The 21,064-nt window shown below is 33.6% G+C and overlaps 1 protein-coding gene across 1 annotated transcript; it reads left to right on the forward strand.

The window, feature by feature from the left end:
* The first annotated feature begins 183 nt into the window (after nucleotides 1-183).
* On the forward strand, nucleotides 184-19,626 carry LOC124540553 (inhibin beta B chain). The gene is made up of 5 exons (XM_047118218.1): nucleotides 184-1,297; nucleotides 17,345-17,451; nucleotides 17,649-17,867; nucleotides 18,418-18,693; nucleotides 19,409-19,626. The coding sequence occupies exons 1-5, from the start codon at nucleotides 982-984 to the stop codon at nucleotides 19,568-19,570; spliced, it is 1,080 nt and encodes a 359-aa protein (XP_046974174.1). The 5' UTR covers nucleotides 184-981; the 3' UTR covers nucleotides 19,571-19,626.
* Nucleotides 19,627-21,064: the final 1,438 nt, after the last annotated feature.

The raw sequence follows: 21,064 nt of genomic DNA on the forward strand, positions 1-21,064 counted from the left end.
CTAAGTTTGATTTTTTTATATAATGTACTTGTAGTTCACCATACTCGTCCTTCATAAAAACTTTACTTATGTCAAATCCTACCATCCTTTTTGTGTAGTACAATATTCTTAAAAAGGGGTAGGTACAAAGTTTTCTCTTCACTTATTAGTGATTTTTCACTAAACATAACGCAATATAATCTCACAAATGAGAAGTAAAAAAGACTAAGACCTCATCATGATCCGAGCGTGTGAGGTTAATGTCTGTGACAAAAAAAAAATGTTCGTTAAGAATCGAATTATAAAAATAATGTAAATAATTAGGTACTAAAGATAATAGAGTTAGTTGTTTGCGGTATGTTGATCCCTCTCGTTTATAAGTGGTAAAAATAAATAGTTATCTCCGGTTCAACGAACTGGCAAATTTTTTGAGGCAAATAGCCAGGAATTGGGTCGTTAGATTATCGATCACATCCTCAAGAAATGAGATTTATAGAACTATTCCATTCTGAATATCTATAGAAAAGAGGACTCTCGGAAATTTATCGATAAAAAAAACGAGCTATTTGACACCAAACATACAAATTGGTAGAGTACTTTAAGACGCTACGCAAAAAGTAGCATGATGGAGAAAAAATTCCGATGTTTTTCTATTTTTAACAAAACGCCTACATTCCTCAATTCAGAAATGCCTGTTAGTCATAAATATAAAACCAAAACATCCACAAAACGTTCGAAAACAAATACATTTAGCGTCTAGTACAATTTGATTTACGATCTCGTATCACGCGGGTCCATTGTCCAAGAACGACAAACAGTGACCTCCGATACGGGGCTTGAACGATATCTTCGGTCCGTTCTCACGGAACACCCCTTGTGTGAGAGCGTTATATGAGCGAGGGAAGGCAACGCGGGCGCCAGTCGCGCGCCGGCCGTCGCTGCACGCATGTGTCTCGATCTTCTGCCATACTTTAACTGCTTACGTAGAAGGAATCTGCCGCGATGAATACGCGAGTGATCGTGTCATTTATTCTAGTCAGTTTGAACTATTCTAGTTTAGGCGAGATGGGGGCGTGCGCGAACTGTGCGAACGGTGAGCTTAGTGTCACTGAGCTGACGGAGGCCAGGATAGAGTTTGTTAAGCAGCAGATACTGAAGAAGCTGAGGTTGAGCAGGAAGCCGACGGTGGCTGTGCCGGTGAACAGCTTGCCGATGCCCGTGGCCCAGGGGCAGACGCTGAACCAGGGCTCCGACAAGCCGCCGGAGTTCGACGATTATTATGGACGCACGGAACAGAAGATTATATTTCCAGTAGAAGGTAAGATATATTGTCTATTTTTGCTGTTATGTCACAACTATATCGATTCCAAGACATATAAATCTTTTAAGAATACACTTAAAAGTAAAAATAAACAATAAACATACGAGTACATTTAAAGACTTAAGAGAGACTTAAGTTTTCCGTAATGATAGGAACATAACATTTTGAGGAAGATTATCCTAGAAATACACATTGTTATATTGATGTAGGTATATATGTTAATATTTGTTAGTATTATGAAATATTATGAAAAATACAAGTAATATTAAAGCAAAGTGTAACATAGTCGAAGGTTCAGCTTCCTTAACTTTCTTTACATAGTTTAAACATGATTAAATTATAATTTGAGTTGCATCATTCAGGTACACCAAAAATTTAAATAATTTTGAATATTAACCACACACGCGACGATATTTATTATTGTTTAAAATAAAACAAATGATGACATTATTTCGGAACGAAGATAGATCGTAAATACAGTTTGATTATAAAAAATATATATTACTTTCCAACGCGTATGCGGCGTTAGAACACGAAAGATGTTCAAACTGGGTTGTTCCTTAAGGGTTTACTTATAATCAAAAGCCCTCTTAGTATCATTGACATTTTAGTTGTGATATGTTCCTCCTGAACCACTCATTTTAGTTCTTCGAAGACGCAGATTCTGAAGAAAAACAAATCCGTAATAGAAAAGACTGAAGTGAACAACCAGCTTAAAGATTTTTCCTTACATCAAAGTCACTTGGAGCTTAATGATAACACACTTTTAATGTCCCACGAATCCTCCGATTGCACAGAATATTTGTATCACATTGCTCCATTGTGTTTCAAAGTAATGGCTTTATGATAGTGTTTTTAATACCGAGCAGGAAATGAACGCCTTCTCATTTTAATATGTCGCAATAGGAGAGTTAGGTAATTTAGCTTAGAATTCGACAGGAAAATGATACTAAAAATCTGTCCCCTATATCACATGATCATAATAGAGTCATAACTGGTTTTTTCGGGCTTCAAAAAATGTAAACGTCCACGAAAAAATGTTTTAAAATAAAATAATCGTCTATGTTTTATTGGCGTCCTATACAGCCATCTTGATTGCAACGAAAAGGCCACACCACTAGGTCCTAAGCTTAATTGTACATTTTAAATTTCAATCTGTATACATTTAATTAATAATTTAGTCACATGTAAATATTGTAATGTGTTATTTAAGCATAATTCTCAGTATGTAGTATATTTATATACAATTACGAGTAAATAATAAAGATACGAGATAACTTCGAGTTCAGTAATCACTAATTGAAACCGGAATTTAGTAAATAATTAGATGTGTGTTGTTTATTTTACATTCACAGCGTTAATTGTCGAGTGCTGATTAAAAGGTATTAGCAGTTATAGCGTTACACCATATTGACACTTTATAAATTCTTAGTTGCTATAGATGTAAAACTGAAATGGGACTTACACATGAGTGGGTAATAATGGCGAGTAGACTAAGATAGTAGCATTCGTGGTTAACAAAATGTGATAGATATGGCTAGCGTCGTTCGTTCTCCTTGATTCTCAATAGTATATTTGATACTAACTATGCCCGCGACATATATTATCGGAAAAAAACAAACAGACAGATATATACCAATTAAATTTTTTTTTACTGTCATAGGTATATGATATGTATTGTGTATTGTCACGTGCATTTAGTAACAAGCGTTTTTTTTATTATTATATTTATAGATTATGAAAATGTGGAAGATTTTTTCTAGAAAAGACACCCGATACTTTTTTTAAATGTATATACTATGTATGCACTTTTCCAAGATCCCTTTTACGGATCCCACAAAATTAAAAAAAGCTATCGATAATAATAGATCGATGTTCCAAATTTAGATTCGATTCGATTTTTTGCGTTTAAATCTCTATAGTCAAAGTCAAAGTCAAAGTCAAAAACCTTTATTCAAAATAGAAGTGTTTACACTTTCTTATTGATTGTCGATAATCTACCACCGGTTCGGAATATAATACCTCAGACCTGAGAAGAACCGGCGAAAGAAACTCAGCGGGATATATATTTTTTTTTTTATAATGTCAATTTATAATTTACAATAATAAACATATTCCTGTTATTTGAAACAGCCTGGAGGCGATCATCTCATTCCCAAGGTGTGCAGTCAACTAGAAAGTTATTAGTGTTGTAATATCCTTTAGCACACAAACGCTCTTTAACGATTCTTTTGAATTTTATAATAGAATATTGTTGAACGTTTTCTGGGATCCTGTTGTAAAAACGTATACATTGCCCCATAAAAGAGTTACTAACCCTGTGTAATCGGGTACAAGGCGTAACAAGTTTATTCTTGTTCCTAGTATTAATGGAATGTACGTCACAATTTTTGGGAAAATCATTTATATTTTTGCGTACATACATAACATTATCAAAAACAAATTGAGAAGCGACAGTCATTATTTTAATTTCTTTAAATTTACATCTTAACGAATCTTTTGGGCCCAGGTTATAAATTGCACGAATAGCCCTCTTCTGCAGTACAAAAATAGTATTAATGTCAGCTGCATTACCCCAGAGTAGAATGCCATACGACATAATACTGTGGAAATAGCTAAAATACACAAGGCGAGCTGTATCCACATCTGTCAAAAATCTAATCTTTTTTACCGCATAGGCTGCAGAGCTGAGTCTATTTGCCAATTTACTTATATATATAATCGGATCTTACGACGATTACCGATGAGGTCTCTGCTCTACTACTACAGTTTACTACTGCTGGAAACCATGTAACTGGGTTACTATGGTTTATTTATTCTGAGAAAACAAGCTTAGAGTATCATTCATAGTGTTCATTTAAAAAAATATATATTGACTTGGTACGGAAATTAAACCTTTTAAATTTTTTCACGGAGGTAATAAGGGTCTATACAGCTACAGTATTCAACTTTTAGTTTGAAAAACAAACATTAAAATTGTGTTATTTGTCCATTTAGAAAAATAATTACATTATATGTTTTTTCGCCTATAATGTACCTTTATTATATACCTTACATATAAATTTTCCTCTTGAATCACCCTGTTTATTTATGAAAATCGTTTATATATTAAATTGAAAAGATCTTACCGTACAGACAGCGAAAAGCGACTTGGTTATTCTATGTAGAGAGTCAGAAGGTCATGATACATCCTTATCCCTTCTCAATATAAAATATTAAATTAACCTGTAAATGATCCGTTATTGGCCTAATTTCCTGGTCTTTTGGTCTTGGGTTAAAATACACAAACAGTCTTCCCTTCATTAAGTAAAACATAAGTTAAACGAATTTATACTACGCCGAATGCTCAATCTTGGATTATGACAGTAAGGATGTTCTAAAAGTAAAGTAAAGTAAAGAAACAGCCTGTAAATTTCCCACTGCTGGCCTCCTCTTCCATTAAGGAGAGGGTTTGGAACATATTCCACCACGATGTTCCAATTTCAATGAAATTAGACACATGCAGGTTTCCTTACGATGTTTTCCTTCATCGCCGAGCACGAGATGAATTATAAACACAAGTTAAGCACATAAATATAGTGGTACTTTCCTGGGTTTGAACCCGAAATCATCAGTTAAGATACACGCGCTCTAACAACTGGGCCATCTCGGCTCTGCGACATCACATAAGAAACTTCTAAAATAATCAGTGTTTCGTTACTATACAGTTCATGTATAAACACAAAAACCTTCATCTCAAATCACATATTAAAAAAGTCGCGTCAAAATCCGTTGCGTAATTTCAAATATCTAAGCATACATAGGAGCAGACAGCGGTAAGCGACTTTGTTTTATACTATGTAATGATTATTAACAATAGCTTTACAGAGTAAAGCATGCAATGGCGGCGTGTCACCCCCGGCGTGGGATGATAATAATTACAATATATAAAACATACTGACTAATACTAAAGAAATGTGCGTACTATTATGCTAAGGTCACACTATCGCGGTGACGAGACTTTCACGCCACTAGACGTTACTCTAAGCAGGGAATTCGTGTGCCAGCTGCCGCACGTATTTTTTTCAAGATAAAATCTTTCAATGTACATAAAATTATATTAAAATAAAATTATCGACGGCCCAGATGTGTTTAATTGATTGTTGATGACGTATCGGAAGCATGCAAATGTTTAACTCATCGCGATAATGTGTCTGCAGCGTTAACGCTAAGATCAACAGTTTGAGAGACTTCCGCGAGTCACTCATTAAGATAATATTGCTTATCAAAGACACGCTTTGTGGTATTACATTCTATTAGCGATTATGTTTGTTATATGTTTGTCCGCGGACTGTAACATATAACATATAAACAATATATATAAGCTTTGTTTAATTATTAATAAGTTTAAGATAAGTACACTACATTAGATGTTTCAAATACATTGAAACCTGACTAAACGAATAAACTATCTAATATAATACAAATAATATAATTGGAGTGTCTGTTTGTAATATAAAAATAACAGTTTTTTATTAAATGGTATACCAAAATAAAATATTTTATAATTTTTGTCCATCTGTATGTTGCGATTTTGGCGGGCCTTTCACTGGCAGATAGCTGATGTAATAGGAAGTAACTAATTCTTGGGGCAAGTATCCGTTTCTATAATAAAATTCCGCAGACATTTTTAACTTTGCCGTTACGTAAATTCAAATCGTTTATAAAAAATGCATTGGTAGAAAAAGCATATTATGTATTACAGATGATTAAAAAGCATGGAGTTAATTCGTGTTGATTTCCATGCAGGATATATTGATTGCAATAATTGTGTTTAACAAACATGACTTTGTATTTTTTAAATGTTAAAAAAGAGTAACTACTGAGTTTTTTGCCGGTCCTTCTCGGTACAATCTACTTTCCGAACCGGTGGTAGCTTCACTTAATTGTAAAATGACGATTCAAAGAGCTTGTTAAAGCCTACTTGAATAAAGTTTATTTTGATTTTTAATTGAAATTAAAGAATTCAACTTACATGCCTTTTGATATGACATCTGGAACTATAAAAAGCAATATATGCTCAGGGGAACTAAGAAAAGCTTGATGGTAGGAATGTGTTCAAGCCCGCCTGATTAGATAACATCCATTCATCTATACTAATATAATAAATGTGGAAGTAACACTGCCTGTCTGTCCATCTGTCACTCTTTCTCTACCAAACCGACGATTTTTGACTAACATGGCATGCCCCAGACGACAATTAGTCATACATATATTCACTATTGTTGTGTTCCGGGTGAGCCAGTAACTTCAGGCCAGGGACATACCAATTTTGTTGAAGAATTAGCAATGTAAAAAATTAATATTTTATACCTGTTGGCATGCCGGATATCATAAAGAAACTGGTAGACATATCTATCTATTTATCTATAACAAATAAATAAAGTTATCTTGTAATCACTAATTAGACAATTACAAAATGATGCAATAATTTCGTGTAACACCGACTTAACCTATTCACCTGATTTCGGATTGAACCTTGGACTTTTCACGTGCCGGTCAGTTGTATTATATCAGCAGATTCTTACGGTAATTCTTGCAATGTTAAAATTTATTTGACCTCTGAACATGATGTAATAATTACATTCGTTAATAATGTATAGTTTTATTATATTGTATGTGTATCGTACCTTAAAAATATACATTACGGATGGTTTTATGGTAATAATGTATTTAAATAATCGCTATGTATTACGTTTCTATATTTTATAGGAATAAGAAAAATATATTTATATTATATCATTAATGAAACTAAGCTTTTATTCATTACTAACTTAAGTTTTATATGTAAGTTCACGTTGATTATTCTCACATTACAGGCGAGGTAATCTTTTTAAATCATCATATTATTGTCAATGATTTCTTTATCGTGGTGTCTCTAACGGAAATATATTTTAATCTATAAATATATAAAAAAACTGATTTGTTACGTTGTCTATTCTAGGCCTATGAAAGAATCCAAGATTGCACCCTATGTGGGGTACATAGGGTGCAATAAGAATCAAATACTTTTGACCATTTAAATCTTTACTAATCAGGTCTTTTGACCTCTAATTCTTGCAGTCCTAGATCCGACCCTATTCGGTCTATATACTCACCTTATATGTCACGTTACAAAAATAAAATGCGAAGGAGTACCGAAAAGGTCAGAAAGGTCAACCACGACTTTATTACGAAGTCTCAAACGTGTATTAGTTATTAAGATAACTATTAAATAGTGTCGCGTGTTGTTATATATATACTTAATTAATTTAATTAGCAATAACAATCATAACATATATGTATCGCGAAACGGAAACTAATAATCAACATGAAAAAAACAACCAGTCTAAAAAAATGTTATCTTATTTTATGTAACTTCCTAAACACATCGTATATACCTATAAGGTTTAACCAGTATTCCCCAAGATAGCCGTTTTGGAATAAGCTCCAAGCTTTTTGCTATTGAGGAAAAATATAATCAGCAAACATGTGATTTTCTTTACAGATAAAATATACCGGAATTTTTTTTTACAAAGATCACTAAAGTCAAACAGTATTATTAGATAATGATTATGTGTATATTTTATCACATGTATTATTCCATTTTATATACTGTTGTATATAAGAGTTTATAACAATACATAATTGTTAAATGAAAGTAAGCCTGTAGGTATATGGTAATATTAATTAGTAAAATCATTTTTATATACTATAATATTAACTATATATAGGAATTATCAAGGAGTTATCAACAATGGGTCCTTAAATATATACAAACATGAATTATAAATAGTTACTGTATAAATCATGCAGCTATTTCGATCCCCTGGGCCAAAACGAACCAGCCCTCCTGTCACCAAGTGTAGACAATAAGACGGGATATTTTACTTTAAGTGCTTTTTACAGTACTAATCCAAGGTGCTTCAAAAGCAAAAAGGACACAAACAAAATTGGAATATGACAAATATATATAGTTTGATCGCTTCAGCTTTTTCCACAGTTTTTCCAACTTATAATATTGTTTCTTTGTTATGAGATCGAACCAGCGTGTCAATGCATGTACTGTCCCACATAAGGGCCTGTCGGAACCCATGTCAGTCCTTCAGGTCTCTTACCATCATCACGACTAACTCCATGGGGCTCAATGAGACATAACGTACGAGGTATGCAAGACAAGGAGACTTGTTTTTATTGTATCATTAAATAAACCATAGTATGTGCTCATGATTCATCTCTTGCTCGGCAATGAAGCAAATCAACGGGAGGAAACCTACATGTGTCTAATCTCGACGAAATTGACAGTATTTGTGAATATGTGAAACCACCAGCATTGGAACAGGGTTATAGATTATGGACCTTCTCCTCAAAGGAAGAGGAGGCCTCAGCCCATCAGTAGGAAATTTACAGGCTGTTACTATTATTACTATTAAGGAACCACGGAGAGCCCCTGTAAAGTGTAATAGTCCAAATTATTTCAAAGCCCAGCGATGTGACCAGCCAGACACATTTGGTATGCGGAAATATTCACTGTCTGATACATAGTAGTTAATATTCAACTGAATTGGTTATGTTAATTTTAATTGTTAGGGTCAAAACGAGCACTTCTTGATCCTTGGTCTGTTGGTTAAATACCTACTTATTAATAATATAATTATAATTTTATGTAAACTAAAATTATTCTTGTTTTTCGTATTAGTCATCACCCACTGATTTTCGTTGCGTTATATGGAGTAGTCAGGTATTAATAGCCTGCATTCTTCGTATTGGTTCTAACTCATACCAAATTTAATCAAATTCGGTTCAGTACTTTGGCCGTTTGAGCGTAATAGAGACACATAAAGATAGATGGACAGACAGATAAAGTTACTTTGATATTTCGTCGTTGTTCCTGCAAAAGTCGCTATGTGTTTTTTTTCATATTTTTCGATTGCTCTGCCGCTTTAATCGTTATTTCAATGTATGGAAATTTCGATGTACGAATATCGCATAACTAAATTTGTAAACTTTTAAACTATAGTAATAATGAGAAAACTGTTTTTATAGTTCGCGCGTATTATTAAGTGTAATTGCTTGCAAACGAGGCTGTTTCTGGATTAAGAGACGAGATGGCCCAGCTGTTAGAATGCACGCGGCATCTTAATTCTTAACCGATGATTGCGGGTTAAAACCCAGGCAAGCAAATCTGAATATACTTGAGCTTAATTTATATCGTGCTCGACAGTGAAGGAAAACATCAGGAAGAAACCTGCATGTCTAATTTTAACGAAATTGTGCCACATGTTAATCCAGCAACCCGCATTGGAATAGCGTGGAGGAATATGCTTCTAACCTTGTCTACAAAGGGACTCGAGGTCTTAGCCCGCAGTAGGAAATTTATAGGCTGTTTTTGTTTTCTGGATTAAAATATATTCAACCAAAAAATTAAATCAATTAAACATTAAATCTAACGAAAACAATCAAGGAAATTGTCCTGAAGCTTTGTCTGAGATAACATCACGCACTTGCGCCTAATCAATCAGCACACAATGTTACAGTTGAAACTAATTAAATAGATAGTAAAATCGTATGACAAAGGCGTTGTGTAAATATTTAGATATTCAAAAAAAAAAAACGCAGATAAAACGGTCGTAACACGTGGGACCGCAATGACGGTAAGTTTACGAGTCAACGAAATTAAGTATTTATCATTTATTAATTAGATAACCTCCCAAGAGGCATGCTGCGTGACCTATATACAGTACATGCGATTTTGTATTTAATATGGTTTCTTTTATTACGCATATTTTAATATTTTGTAAACACATTGATGTGTTTTTTGACTCTGATTTCTTAAGAACTGCTACTCACACAAGATATCGATAAAATTCATAATATTATTTTCGTATTGTATTATTTTATATCAATTAGCATTATATATTTTCATTGAATGTATATATACAGTATATATTTAGTTATCATTAATGATTTTTTTTTAATATCGAATTACTTAAAGATTTTTTTGGGCAACACCATCGAACTGTGTTAATAACTCATAAAACTTTGCCACGAAAAGACATAATCCCATAACCCAGCTGTGGGATGTAATTGTGGCTTTCTTTTATTCTTTCTATTACACTAAAATCATATTTATGCTCACTGGATCCAACGCGTTACTAATTTTTTTATACATTTTATTTAGCGAAAATTTACTTGAATGTTTTTACAGAAACAAAAAATATTTTTATCATTATTATTTCAACTATCGAGTTAGTAGCTAAAGCAAATTATTTTGAATTGCCTAATTGAAAATTAAATTAGAAATTGTGTGCAATAAAACTGGATTTATCATAAAAAAAACACTAAAGATATTGATAGATAGAAGATATAGATCATCTGTCTACCAATATCTCATATTTAAAAAGTAACTTTGACCCAAATCAAAAACAAATTTTTGCCAGGAGCACTTATACTGATTTCAAGTTTTAAATGATTTAACCGTTTTGGCGTAAGCATGACGCGGCTGAATTTTAATTCACGAGACACGATAACGATTGCACCATTTTATGAAAGAGTAAAATCATATTAAATATTTATATTTGAATAAATAAATCATTTGTCATCTTCTCCTGTATGAGAAGAAAGAGTAAAGTTTAAATCAAATCAAAATTTACTTCATTTAAGTAGGCTTTTACACGCACTTTTGAATCGCCATTTAACGACTACATTAAGTGAAGCTACCACCGCTTCGGAAAGTAATTTCTACCGAGAAGAACCGGCAAAACCCTCAGTAGTTATTCTTTTTCAAAATTTAAGAATACAGTCATGTTACTTTGAAAATTTAGATGTAGCACTCAGGAGCTGCTGATCCGACTTCGTAAATATCTAGAGCGAATCCTCATGATAGTTTTATTTTATTACACATCATAGTCAGCTATATATTATCCCGCTAAATAAATTGTACCGGATAATGCTCTTCGCATCCGATAATAATCAATTATATGAATAATATAAAAAAGTGGACCAAGTATTGACACTTGTGAAACCTCCAATATTTACTAAAGTTAACGATCGCAAAATATCTGCTTCCATAATAATAATAATTGTAACATTGGATTCTTTGTTTAAATTTATACCATTTTTGTGCAACTGTCTATTGAAATCTCGATGAATTTCCTGTATTTCTCATTCTTTATATTACATCCAGGCGAGCACCACTTAATTTTCATGTGCTTAATTTGTATTTATAATCTTGTACTCGACGTTGAAAGAAAGCATCGCGAGGAAACTTGCATGTGTCTAATTTTATAATAAATCTGCCACATGTGTATTCAATTGGAACATCGTGCTGGAATATGTACCAAACTTTCTCCTCAAAGGGAGTCGAGGTCTTAGCCTTAGGAAATTTACAGGATGTTGCTGTACTGTAAAGTTACTATGTTTTATTTATATGTTCTATATATAAAATCAATAATAAATTCTAACGCTGTCAGTTGCCTGATAATTGTATCAAGCTTTCATTAAACGTTATTAGATCCGGTTATTTTGTAAGAGGGATCTTTATCGTGAAATAGGCTAATTAAAAAAATTAATTCTTGCCCCGGCACGATGAACTACAACTAATAATTTAACGGATACGCTCGTCTTATCAAACAGTATTTATCTCTGTAATGTTACTTTAAATTGATTATAGGAATTTTTTTCTTAAAATTAGTATAATTCATTTTGGAAAAATCATGAAATTATATTGTGGCAATACGTGAGCCAGTGTTGCCAGATTGATATCACGTAAATTGCACTTTTGGTATATTATTCGGTCGGGAAGAAATATAATAAATAGTAAAAAAGTAGTTTTAATAATAAAAGAGAATAATAAATTTCGAATGATACTTTTTGGATTAATCCAGACAAAATCACGCATGCGCTTCATGTCCGCGTTCAAAGATAAAATACGACCTCAAGACTAATTATTTTTTATGTGAGAAAAAAAGGTCGACCCGGCTCGATAATATATATCTAATGGTGTCTTAAATTCACCCCGAAAATACCAACGATTATTATTTATTTCTTTTATTTTGTCTCAGTAATAGTCAATATTATAATTTTAAAAAAGTAAAGTGACAGCCTGTAAATTTCCAAGTGCTGAGATAAGGCCCCCTCTTCCATTAAAGAGAGGATTTGGAACATATTCCACCACGCTGTTCCAATGCGGGTTGGTGGAATGCACATGTGGCATAATTTCGATGAAATTAGGCACATGCAGGTTTCCTCACGATGTTTTCCTTGAGATGGTCATCTCAGCTCCCGTTAATTTTAGTACATGGCAACTTTATAACTAATGTTAGTAAAAAGAAATAATAATAATAAAAGCAAACAAAATAAAACAGAAACAAACACTAAGACAATAATCGCCATTCTTATACAGCATGTAGCCGTATCCAGTGGCGCAGTTTTTCTGAGTCCCAGCAGTCAGCCAGTGCACACAGAATGCCGTTCGAGCTAGTTCTCTTTTAATTTGTAACAAGACGTCCAATTATAAAAGTTCGATATACTAGAATTATAGTTACAGATGCCTACAAAGAAAACCGTTCGACTGTTCGTTTTATTTCCTATAAAAATCCGAGGAGTTTCAAAAAGAATCACTGCAAGGCATCTGAAAACTTTTTTTTATAATATTGGACAACATCACTTCTCTCTGATCCCAATGTAAGTAGCTAAAGTACTTGTGTTATGGAAAATCAGAAGTAACAAAGGTACCGTAAACACCCAGACCCCAAGACAACACAGGAAATTAATAAATTTTCTACATCGACTCGGCCGGTAATCGAACCCAGGACCTCGGAGTGGCGTACCCATGAAAACCGGTGTACACATCGCTCGACGACGGAGATTGTCAAAAAACTAATAAGCAAGTGTTAACTTATCTATTACGAATTGAAATGTTACTGACTGCTCAGTAGATTTATGGAGCTCTTTCGCAGTGGTAAATACAAAGTTATATTTCCAAGTTACTTAACTTTTAAAGTTGAAATTACTAAAAATCGTTTCTTAATCGTCGTCTACATCGCGAAAGCGTTAACGGTAAACAACGTTTTAAGTTTTTCATACGAAATGATCATCTCTGTAAGTTTATTAATATCAAATTCGCATACGTAGTTCACTTCAGCAATCCTTTACATAACGATAGCATTAATTCGTTTTACTCCTCATGATAACAATACATTAGGCAGTACGTGCTATGAACTCCTTCCTTAATGGCCGGCAAAACACCTGAAAACCCACCGGTTTTACAGATGTCCATGGGTGGTGGTAATCACTTTCCATCAGGTAATCCTCCTACTACTTTGCCACCTATCACATAAAAAAAATGTAATAAGATCAATATTATATAATACATCCAAAGCTTATAAAAGTTTAAAAACAATAAAACATCTTATTTTGCTATAATTTATTTTAACAGAACTGTTTTATTTACAAAGTCTCTCGTATTTCGAGTTATATTGATTCCATTTTTATATTCACCATGTTTTTTTTTAAATAAATAATAAATTAGACAGTACTCGTACATAAATACCGTATAGCATTTGCTGTACACACATTTTTTGACTATACCATACGCAGTGCGCAATTCTACGTTATGATTTTTGTGATCGGGTTCTACGTCGAATATTAAATTTGTTCTCCTATAATATCTGTGTAGCTTTTCACGCGCTCTGAGCGTATCAAAGCATAATTAACTTAATTACTTGTCTCGAGTAAATAAGTATGTATTTTTAATCTTTTAACGAGTTTGTCCTTTGTATTTTTTTAATATAATTAAGTTACAATATACGAAGTTGTTTTTCAAAATAAATTAATTTAATTTTTATATATTATTTAGTTGTAATTAGATTGTAATAAAATGATTTAAACATTTTACAATAATTATAAAATAAAAAGTTATTTATTTATAATTGCTTCTACTTTTTCTGACGTATATAGAACGTAGTTTTGGATATTATGAAATCATGCCTTAAGTTATATTTTAAAATATTTATACGAAAATCAAACTTCAATTTACAATATGAGATACAAAGAGTTTATATTTCATACAACGCTAATGTTTACACACTGTTGACTTACTTGGTTGCACATTTGCCCGTACAACATGTGTAACCCACAACTGGGCTAAGGTCTCCTCTGCCTTTGAGGAGAAGGTTAGGAGCATATTTTACCACGCTGCTCCAATGCAGCTTGCTGGATTCTAATGTGGTACATTTTCGTTGAAATTCGCCATGCAAGTTTCCTCACGATGTTTTCCTTCACCGTCGAGCACAAAGTTAAGCACAAAAAAAATCAGTGTAGCTTACCTTGGTTTGAACCCGCAATCAACGGCTATGATGTACGTGTTCCATGGGCCATGTCGACTCAGCCGGTACTTCTACCTATTATAAAAATCAGTTAAAATCTTAAAAAGTTATACATAATGCATATATGTATATGTGTATGTTAAAGTTTGGGTTAAACAAAAGGTGATTCAACGTTGTGCTATAAAAAAAATGTCGCGTATAAAAGTCATATTGTTTTATAAAGCAATGATTTCATTTAACCTGCCTTGTATCTCGGTTCGCTACCTACGGTACGCGTTATCACGCTTTTACGACGTGGAACGCGATGTTTACAATAACTGAGGCTGATAATTATTTTTTTTAAATTACAGATAAATAAGGAAGTTTATTACACAGATAATGATTATTATTAAACAAAATGGTTTAGTCACAGATCGCGTGAAATTCGCAATTCATAATCAACTTTGACACAGGCAACAGAAATCCAAGAATATACACTATCATCGTCATTACATAGTATAAAAAAGTCGCTTACCGCTGTTTTTCCCTCTGTATAAATCTTTAAAATTGCGCAATAAATTTTAATGTGTTTTTTTTAATAGATAGAGTAGTTAGAAAGGAAAGTTTTCGTATAACACATGGACAATATACTAAAGTAATAAAAACACTTATCATTTTAGAGGTGTCTAATGTGATGCCGTAAATATACAAATTCTGTAGTATAAATATTATCAGCACTGCAACCTCGCGAAGCCCTGCGGGTCGCTAGTATGATATACATCAAAGTCGCTTCCAGTGGCATTGGATTTTAATATGCTTAAAACAATAAACAGAGTGATCCAAAACGAAGGTTTATATACGCATAGCAAATTCATATTTTAGCAATACATAATATAACTTATACACGAAGTTGAAAGCAAAAGCAAAGTAAAAAAATGACAAAATAATATACAAGTTTAAATTTTAACTTTCCTATCCCAAAAAACGAGAATTTTTTATTTTTATGTTTGTTCTTTAATCTAAAAGTTATAATACAGACCTGATGAATGGCTAGGCATAATCTCCTATTTGAGGAGAAGACTTAGAGATTCATTCGTCACACCTGTTGTGCTGGAAAAACACATATAAGCATTATTCCTTCATGAGGGGTTACGTTACTGACGTCCAATCAGTGCACTAGGATAGCGAATAAAGATAGTAGCACTTGCGCATGCGTATAACGGTCCAACTAATTACAAAACACTGCTACGGCATTGCGTAGCGTAATAGTCTCAAGCACGTAGATCCCGTAGTCCCAATGATTTCGCCTTCAAACCAAAGCGAGCGGTACGGTATTTTCACTTGTTTAATTTCGTAACCAACTGTCAAGAACTTGGAAGGGTTTCGTGCAAGTCAGTCTGGGTAAGTTACAAACACTCATCATATTGTAGTGATCTTAAGGGGTGAGTGTGTTAAAGTAATTACAGGCAAGGGTAATAACATCTTAGCTTTCAAGGTTGGTGGCGCATTGGAAGCTATGAAATGATCAATATTTTTCCAGCGTTAATGTATATGGGTGGTGGTGGCCACTTAACCATCAGGGAGCCCATTTATCAGTCCACATACGGAAATTTTAGTTTGAATGAAATTCTGCCACATATATCTTTGTCCGCATTGAAGCTAGATAGAATAATTTGCTTCTTCCTCAAGATGTGATTCCTTGTATTGTGAAAAGTCTACAGGCTGTTTCTTTTCCCCCATTATAATACGAGTGGAGACTTTATTTTAGTATATTCAATCTGAAAACGCTAATATAACTCGAGATACGATAGCATTTATCGCGGAGCAGTCTCGGGTCATGCCTTGCTCCAATTAACGTGAGGTCGCAGTTTAGTTATATCGTAATTAGTGTAATGCTTTGTATTACCCGCGACGATAATTACACAAATGTGTCCTGTCTGGTGGCGTTTCAGTGAGTCTGCAATCATTGGATCGATTTAAAGGTGAAGTTGTAATTTTTGGGCGTGATGAGATAAATTTCAAGATTTGATTGCGTTTTTTATGAGCGTTACTACATATTTAAACCCGCGATAAATATTAGATCAGACAAGTAAAGCTTAAATGAAAGTTATCGTAATTTTTTAATGGTATAAGTTGACGGACGGTCATATGGGCCACCTGATGGTAAGTGGTCACCAACACTCATAGACAATGACCCTGTAAGAAATATTAACTTATCCTTACATCGTCAATGCCCCACCAACCTTGGGAACTATAGTAAGTTGTTATGTCCCTTGTGCCTGTAGCTACACTGGCTCACTCTCCCATCAAACCGGAACACAACAATACTGAGCACTGTTGTTTGGCGGTAGAATAACTGACGAGTGGGTGGTACCTACCCAGACGGGCTTGCACAAAGCCCTACCACCAAGTTAAATTAACATAGTAAGCCTAGTCTTGATTGACATTATAAAATTAACACAGATTTTAGACTTGTGCTCCAATACAATAATGATGTTCTCTTTTATCATAAATTCTTAGATTACCCAATAGACAATTGTTACTTTTAAAATTTGTTAATTTTCGACCAAATAGATACGATGTTTCATACATACTGATACCAAATAAAATTGGGATAAGTGCAGGAAGATGATGATTTGACAATTTTTATTAGACATTTTTACACCGTAGACAAATCATAATCCCTTAAAATCCTCAAAGGTTAATGTTATTGTTTCAGGCGAATGCCTCACGTCTGGACGATACCCTTTCACCTGCTTGCAGTTCGAGTTACCGCCAGACGTTGAGCCGGAAGAGGTCACCGTCGTCGAGTTGTGGTTCTATAAGGTAATGTTTTAATACTTTATTAACTAAACTAACTGCAGAGCGAGGCTTAACCCAGAATGGCTGAAGCCTAATTATCCAATCATAGTTAATGAGTAACGCTAAGTAAAATATTGCCTCTAATATTTGTGTGTGTTATAAATAATGAACTATCTCCAATGGCTGACTTATATATAAAGGTTTTACAATTTCATCAACAGGAGCGTGATCCACTAGACGAATACAATCAAACCTTCGTGATATCTGAAGCGGCGCATTGGGACAGCCAGCAACAGTTTAAGAAGACAAAACCAATTGCAATCAAGGAGACGGATATTGGCGAAGGTTGGGTGCGAGTGGAGCTGGCCTGGGCTGTGAGGGTCTGGCTCGAGGGGAGGGAGAGGTTGCACACGTTACACGTCGCTTGTAGGACATGTCAGGTGAGTCAAATATCAGTGAGTAAGCAATAACTTTAAGTTTAGAAACTAGAATTATGGTTTAAAATTTATTAAAACTGATTTTTTAGATATATATGTACGATCATAGATGGTTCTTAAAGATCAGTATCGTTAGTCTAGGGGAGTTGGCTTGGATAACTGTAGATAACAATATTTTGTTTCTGAATTCACGATTCTACGACTAAAAATAGCCGCCAAACGTTGCAAACTCTCAATTGGTCGTAAATCAAATTTGTTTGTATTTTGAGTTGGAAAGACTGGTGAATCAGAAACATTAGTAGTATTTTTTTACTTCGAAATAACCAAGTTTAAAAAGTTACTAAAATATTTTATGATTAATTATGCATAAAATATTTTTGAGCCGTTGCTTGTAAATGACTGTCGCACTAGCATAGTAATAATTTTAAACTTCCTGTATTAGGTTTTACTAACGATAACTAACATACATTACCCAAGTTCACTGCATTCTCTTGACCAAACTCATGATGCTCAGATTATAACCTAAATTTACCATAAATATTGTTTGTTTCAGCTACGCCGAGCACCTCTCTCCTTCCACGAGAAACGCCGCCCATTCTTGGTGCTATATACCAAGTACGCCGGCAAACGTCGTCGTGGCAGGACGCTGGAGTGTGGAGCCACCACCAGTGAATGTTGTAGAGAACCTCTTTACGTCAGCTTCAAGGAACTTGGCTGGGATGATTGGATCATCAGACCAGCGGGCTACCACGCCTACTTTTGTAAAGGGACTTGTGCCCCAATATCAGCTGTATCACAGGCCGATAGCTATCACCACAATATTATCAGGGTAAGTAAAATATTTATAAATTGTTTACGGTGTAATTGATTAAACAAAAAAAGTCCTGATGAAGAATTAACCATTATGTAGCTATTTTTTTCGAATTTAAGAAGAATTAAGTAGATTCAATTTTAATAGACATGACTTTATCTAACCCTGCTATGAAGAATAGTTAATTATACAACTCCACTGATGAATTACAATAATTTATTGATTACTAGTAGTAGTAGTGGTAGTTGACTTGGTGGTAGGGCTTTGTGCAAGCCCGTCTGAATAGGTACCACCCACTCATCAGTTATTCTACTGCCAAATAACAGTACTCAGTATTGTTGTGTTCCGGTTTGAAGCGTGAGTGAGCCTGTGTAACTACAGGCACAAGTGATATAACATCTTAGTTCCCAAGGTTGGTGGCACATTGAAGATATAAGGAATAGTTAATATTTCTTACAACGTCATTGTCTATGGGTGATGGTGACCACATACCATCAGGTGGCACATATGTTCGTCCGCCAACCTATACCGTAAAAAAGTCGCCGTGGGTTCGCTCGTGTTTTAAATGGTTGGTTGTCATGTGTAAGGCGAAAAAGTAGTCTATATCCTTTATTGGATTTCAATTTTTCAATTCGATTCAGGGGTTTGGTTGTGAAAGAGCGACATCCATAAGAGCTGGTATTTGAATGGTATTTAGTGTATTAATTGATATATTCATTCTCTTCGTTCACAGAAATATTTCTACTCTGTATCAAATGAGAGGAAAGCGGAGTTCAAGCCATGCTGTGCCCCAACAACATTTAGTTCACTTCAATTACTCTACATGGATTCAAACAACACGGTGACGCAGAAGACTCTGCCGAATATGGTGGTAGAATCATGTGGGTGCATGTGATGGGACTAGTGACCTGAACATTTGAGGGAATTGTGCAAATGAATGGACATATGGGACAAGACAATCAGATACTCGAATGAATAAGATAGCTTAATGCTGTCTCTTTCTAGTTTTCGAGTTGCATGAAGTCAGTAATCACGTATTCCAATCAAAATCGTAATTGGACAAGTGGAACTTTATATATTCAGTGGTAAAAATACTAAGAAAATATATATAGACAGATTATTAGAAGCTAGAAGTATATAAATAGTAATTATCCTCTTAAAATGAAAAGCTTAAGAAAAATTCTACGTTTCAAGTACTAATTTTAATAGTTTTCTGATTGAGACAAAATGTAAAGTCTACAAATTTATGAGTAAATGTTATTATAACTTTATCTCAAGATTAGAAAGTCTATTTATTTTGGACGTAAAATAAAAAGTCGTATCATTCAAATAAATCCTTAATTAAATATTATAATGCTTTTTGCACTTGAAAAATTGATTATTAATGATGTTCAACATTTATTTTGATAATGTATATTTGTTTTCATAAGAATAATTTCCATTGACATGAAAATGTACATGACCAAAGTAGATAGAAATAATCGCAATTCTGATAATTATTGGGAAATGGAGTAACCTTGTTGTGAGTCAATAAGACGTTATAAGATATATTTCTACTTAAGTTAAATGTGATATAGCTTGTTCGATATGTTTTGATAGTTAAATGTTTTGTTGTGATGTATTTATAATTAGCATTAATTCGAATTGCATTTACGTTATTTAATTAGTTATAAATTAATTTAATATTATTATGATACGTCTAAGTTTCTTTTCAAAGTTTGAAGGAAAGTTTTTGTTACTTGATATCATTTGTTGAAAAAATCAACAAATCAAAATGGTAGTTAGGTGGATTGAATTTAATACCGGTCCGGAAATGATGCACACTTAATTTATCTTTGAAATTCATCTTCTGCTGTGAAGGAATACATCGTAAGGTATGTATTTGTCGGATGAAATTCTGCTCTGTTTACCTACACTTGGATCAGTCTTTCAACAGCCTTATTCCTTAAAACGTTGCCGATCTGTTTGTTTACTTTTTAAAGTGAGTATTTTATGTTATTTGAAAAGGAACTTTATTTAGTACACGCTTCATTTGAATGCTTCAGAGATAATAGATATTTTTAGCCTCTGATTTCAAAAGATCTGCATTAGATGCAGTACAATTTTGACATTATAATGACATTGTAATTTTTTAATTTCAACCTTGAAACCGAGCCTAACAATAATCCCTACTTTGTTTGCTTGTAACTTAAGATAAATACAGTAGGTGTATACAGCGGTGATATGCATATCAACGTTTATAAATCAACATTAATTTAACGAACTTGCGGCGATAAGTTTTGTCTCATTCGATGAAAAAGAGGACTTCGGTCGACCTGTCACCATTTAATTAAGAGCTCCGATCTAAATCGAGAAATAATTATACTAAGATAAAGAAGAGGCGTGTGTT

This window comes from Vanessa cardui, chromosome 25 (genome assembly GCF_905220365.1).
Source record: "Vanessa cardui chromosome 25, ilVanCard2.1, whole genome shotgun sequence".
NCBI lineage: Eukaryota > Metazoa > Arthropoda > Insecta > Lepidoptera > Nymphalidae > Vanessa > Vanessa cardui.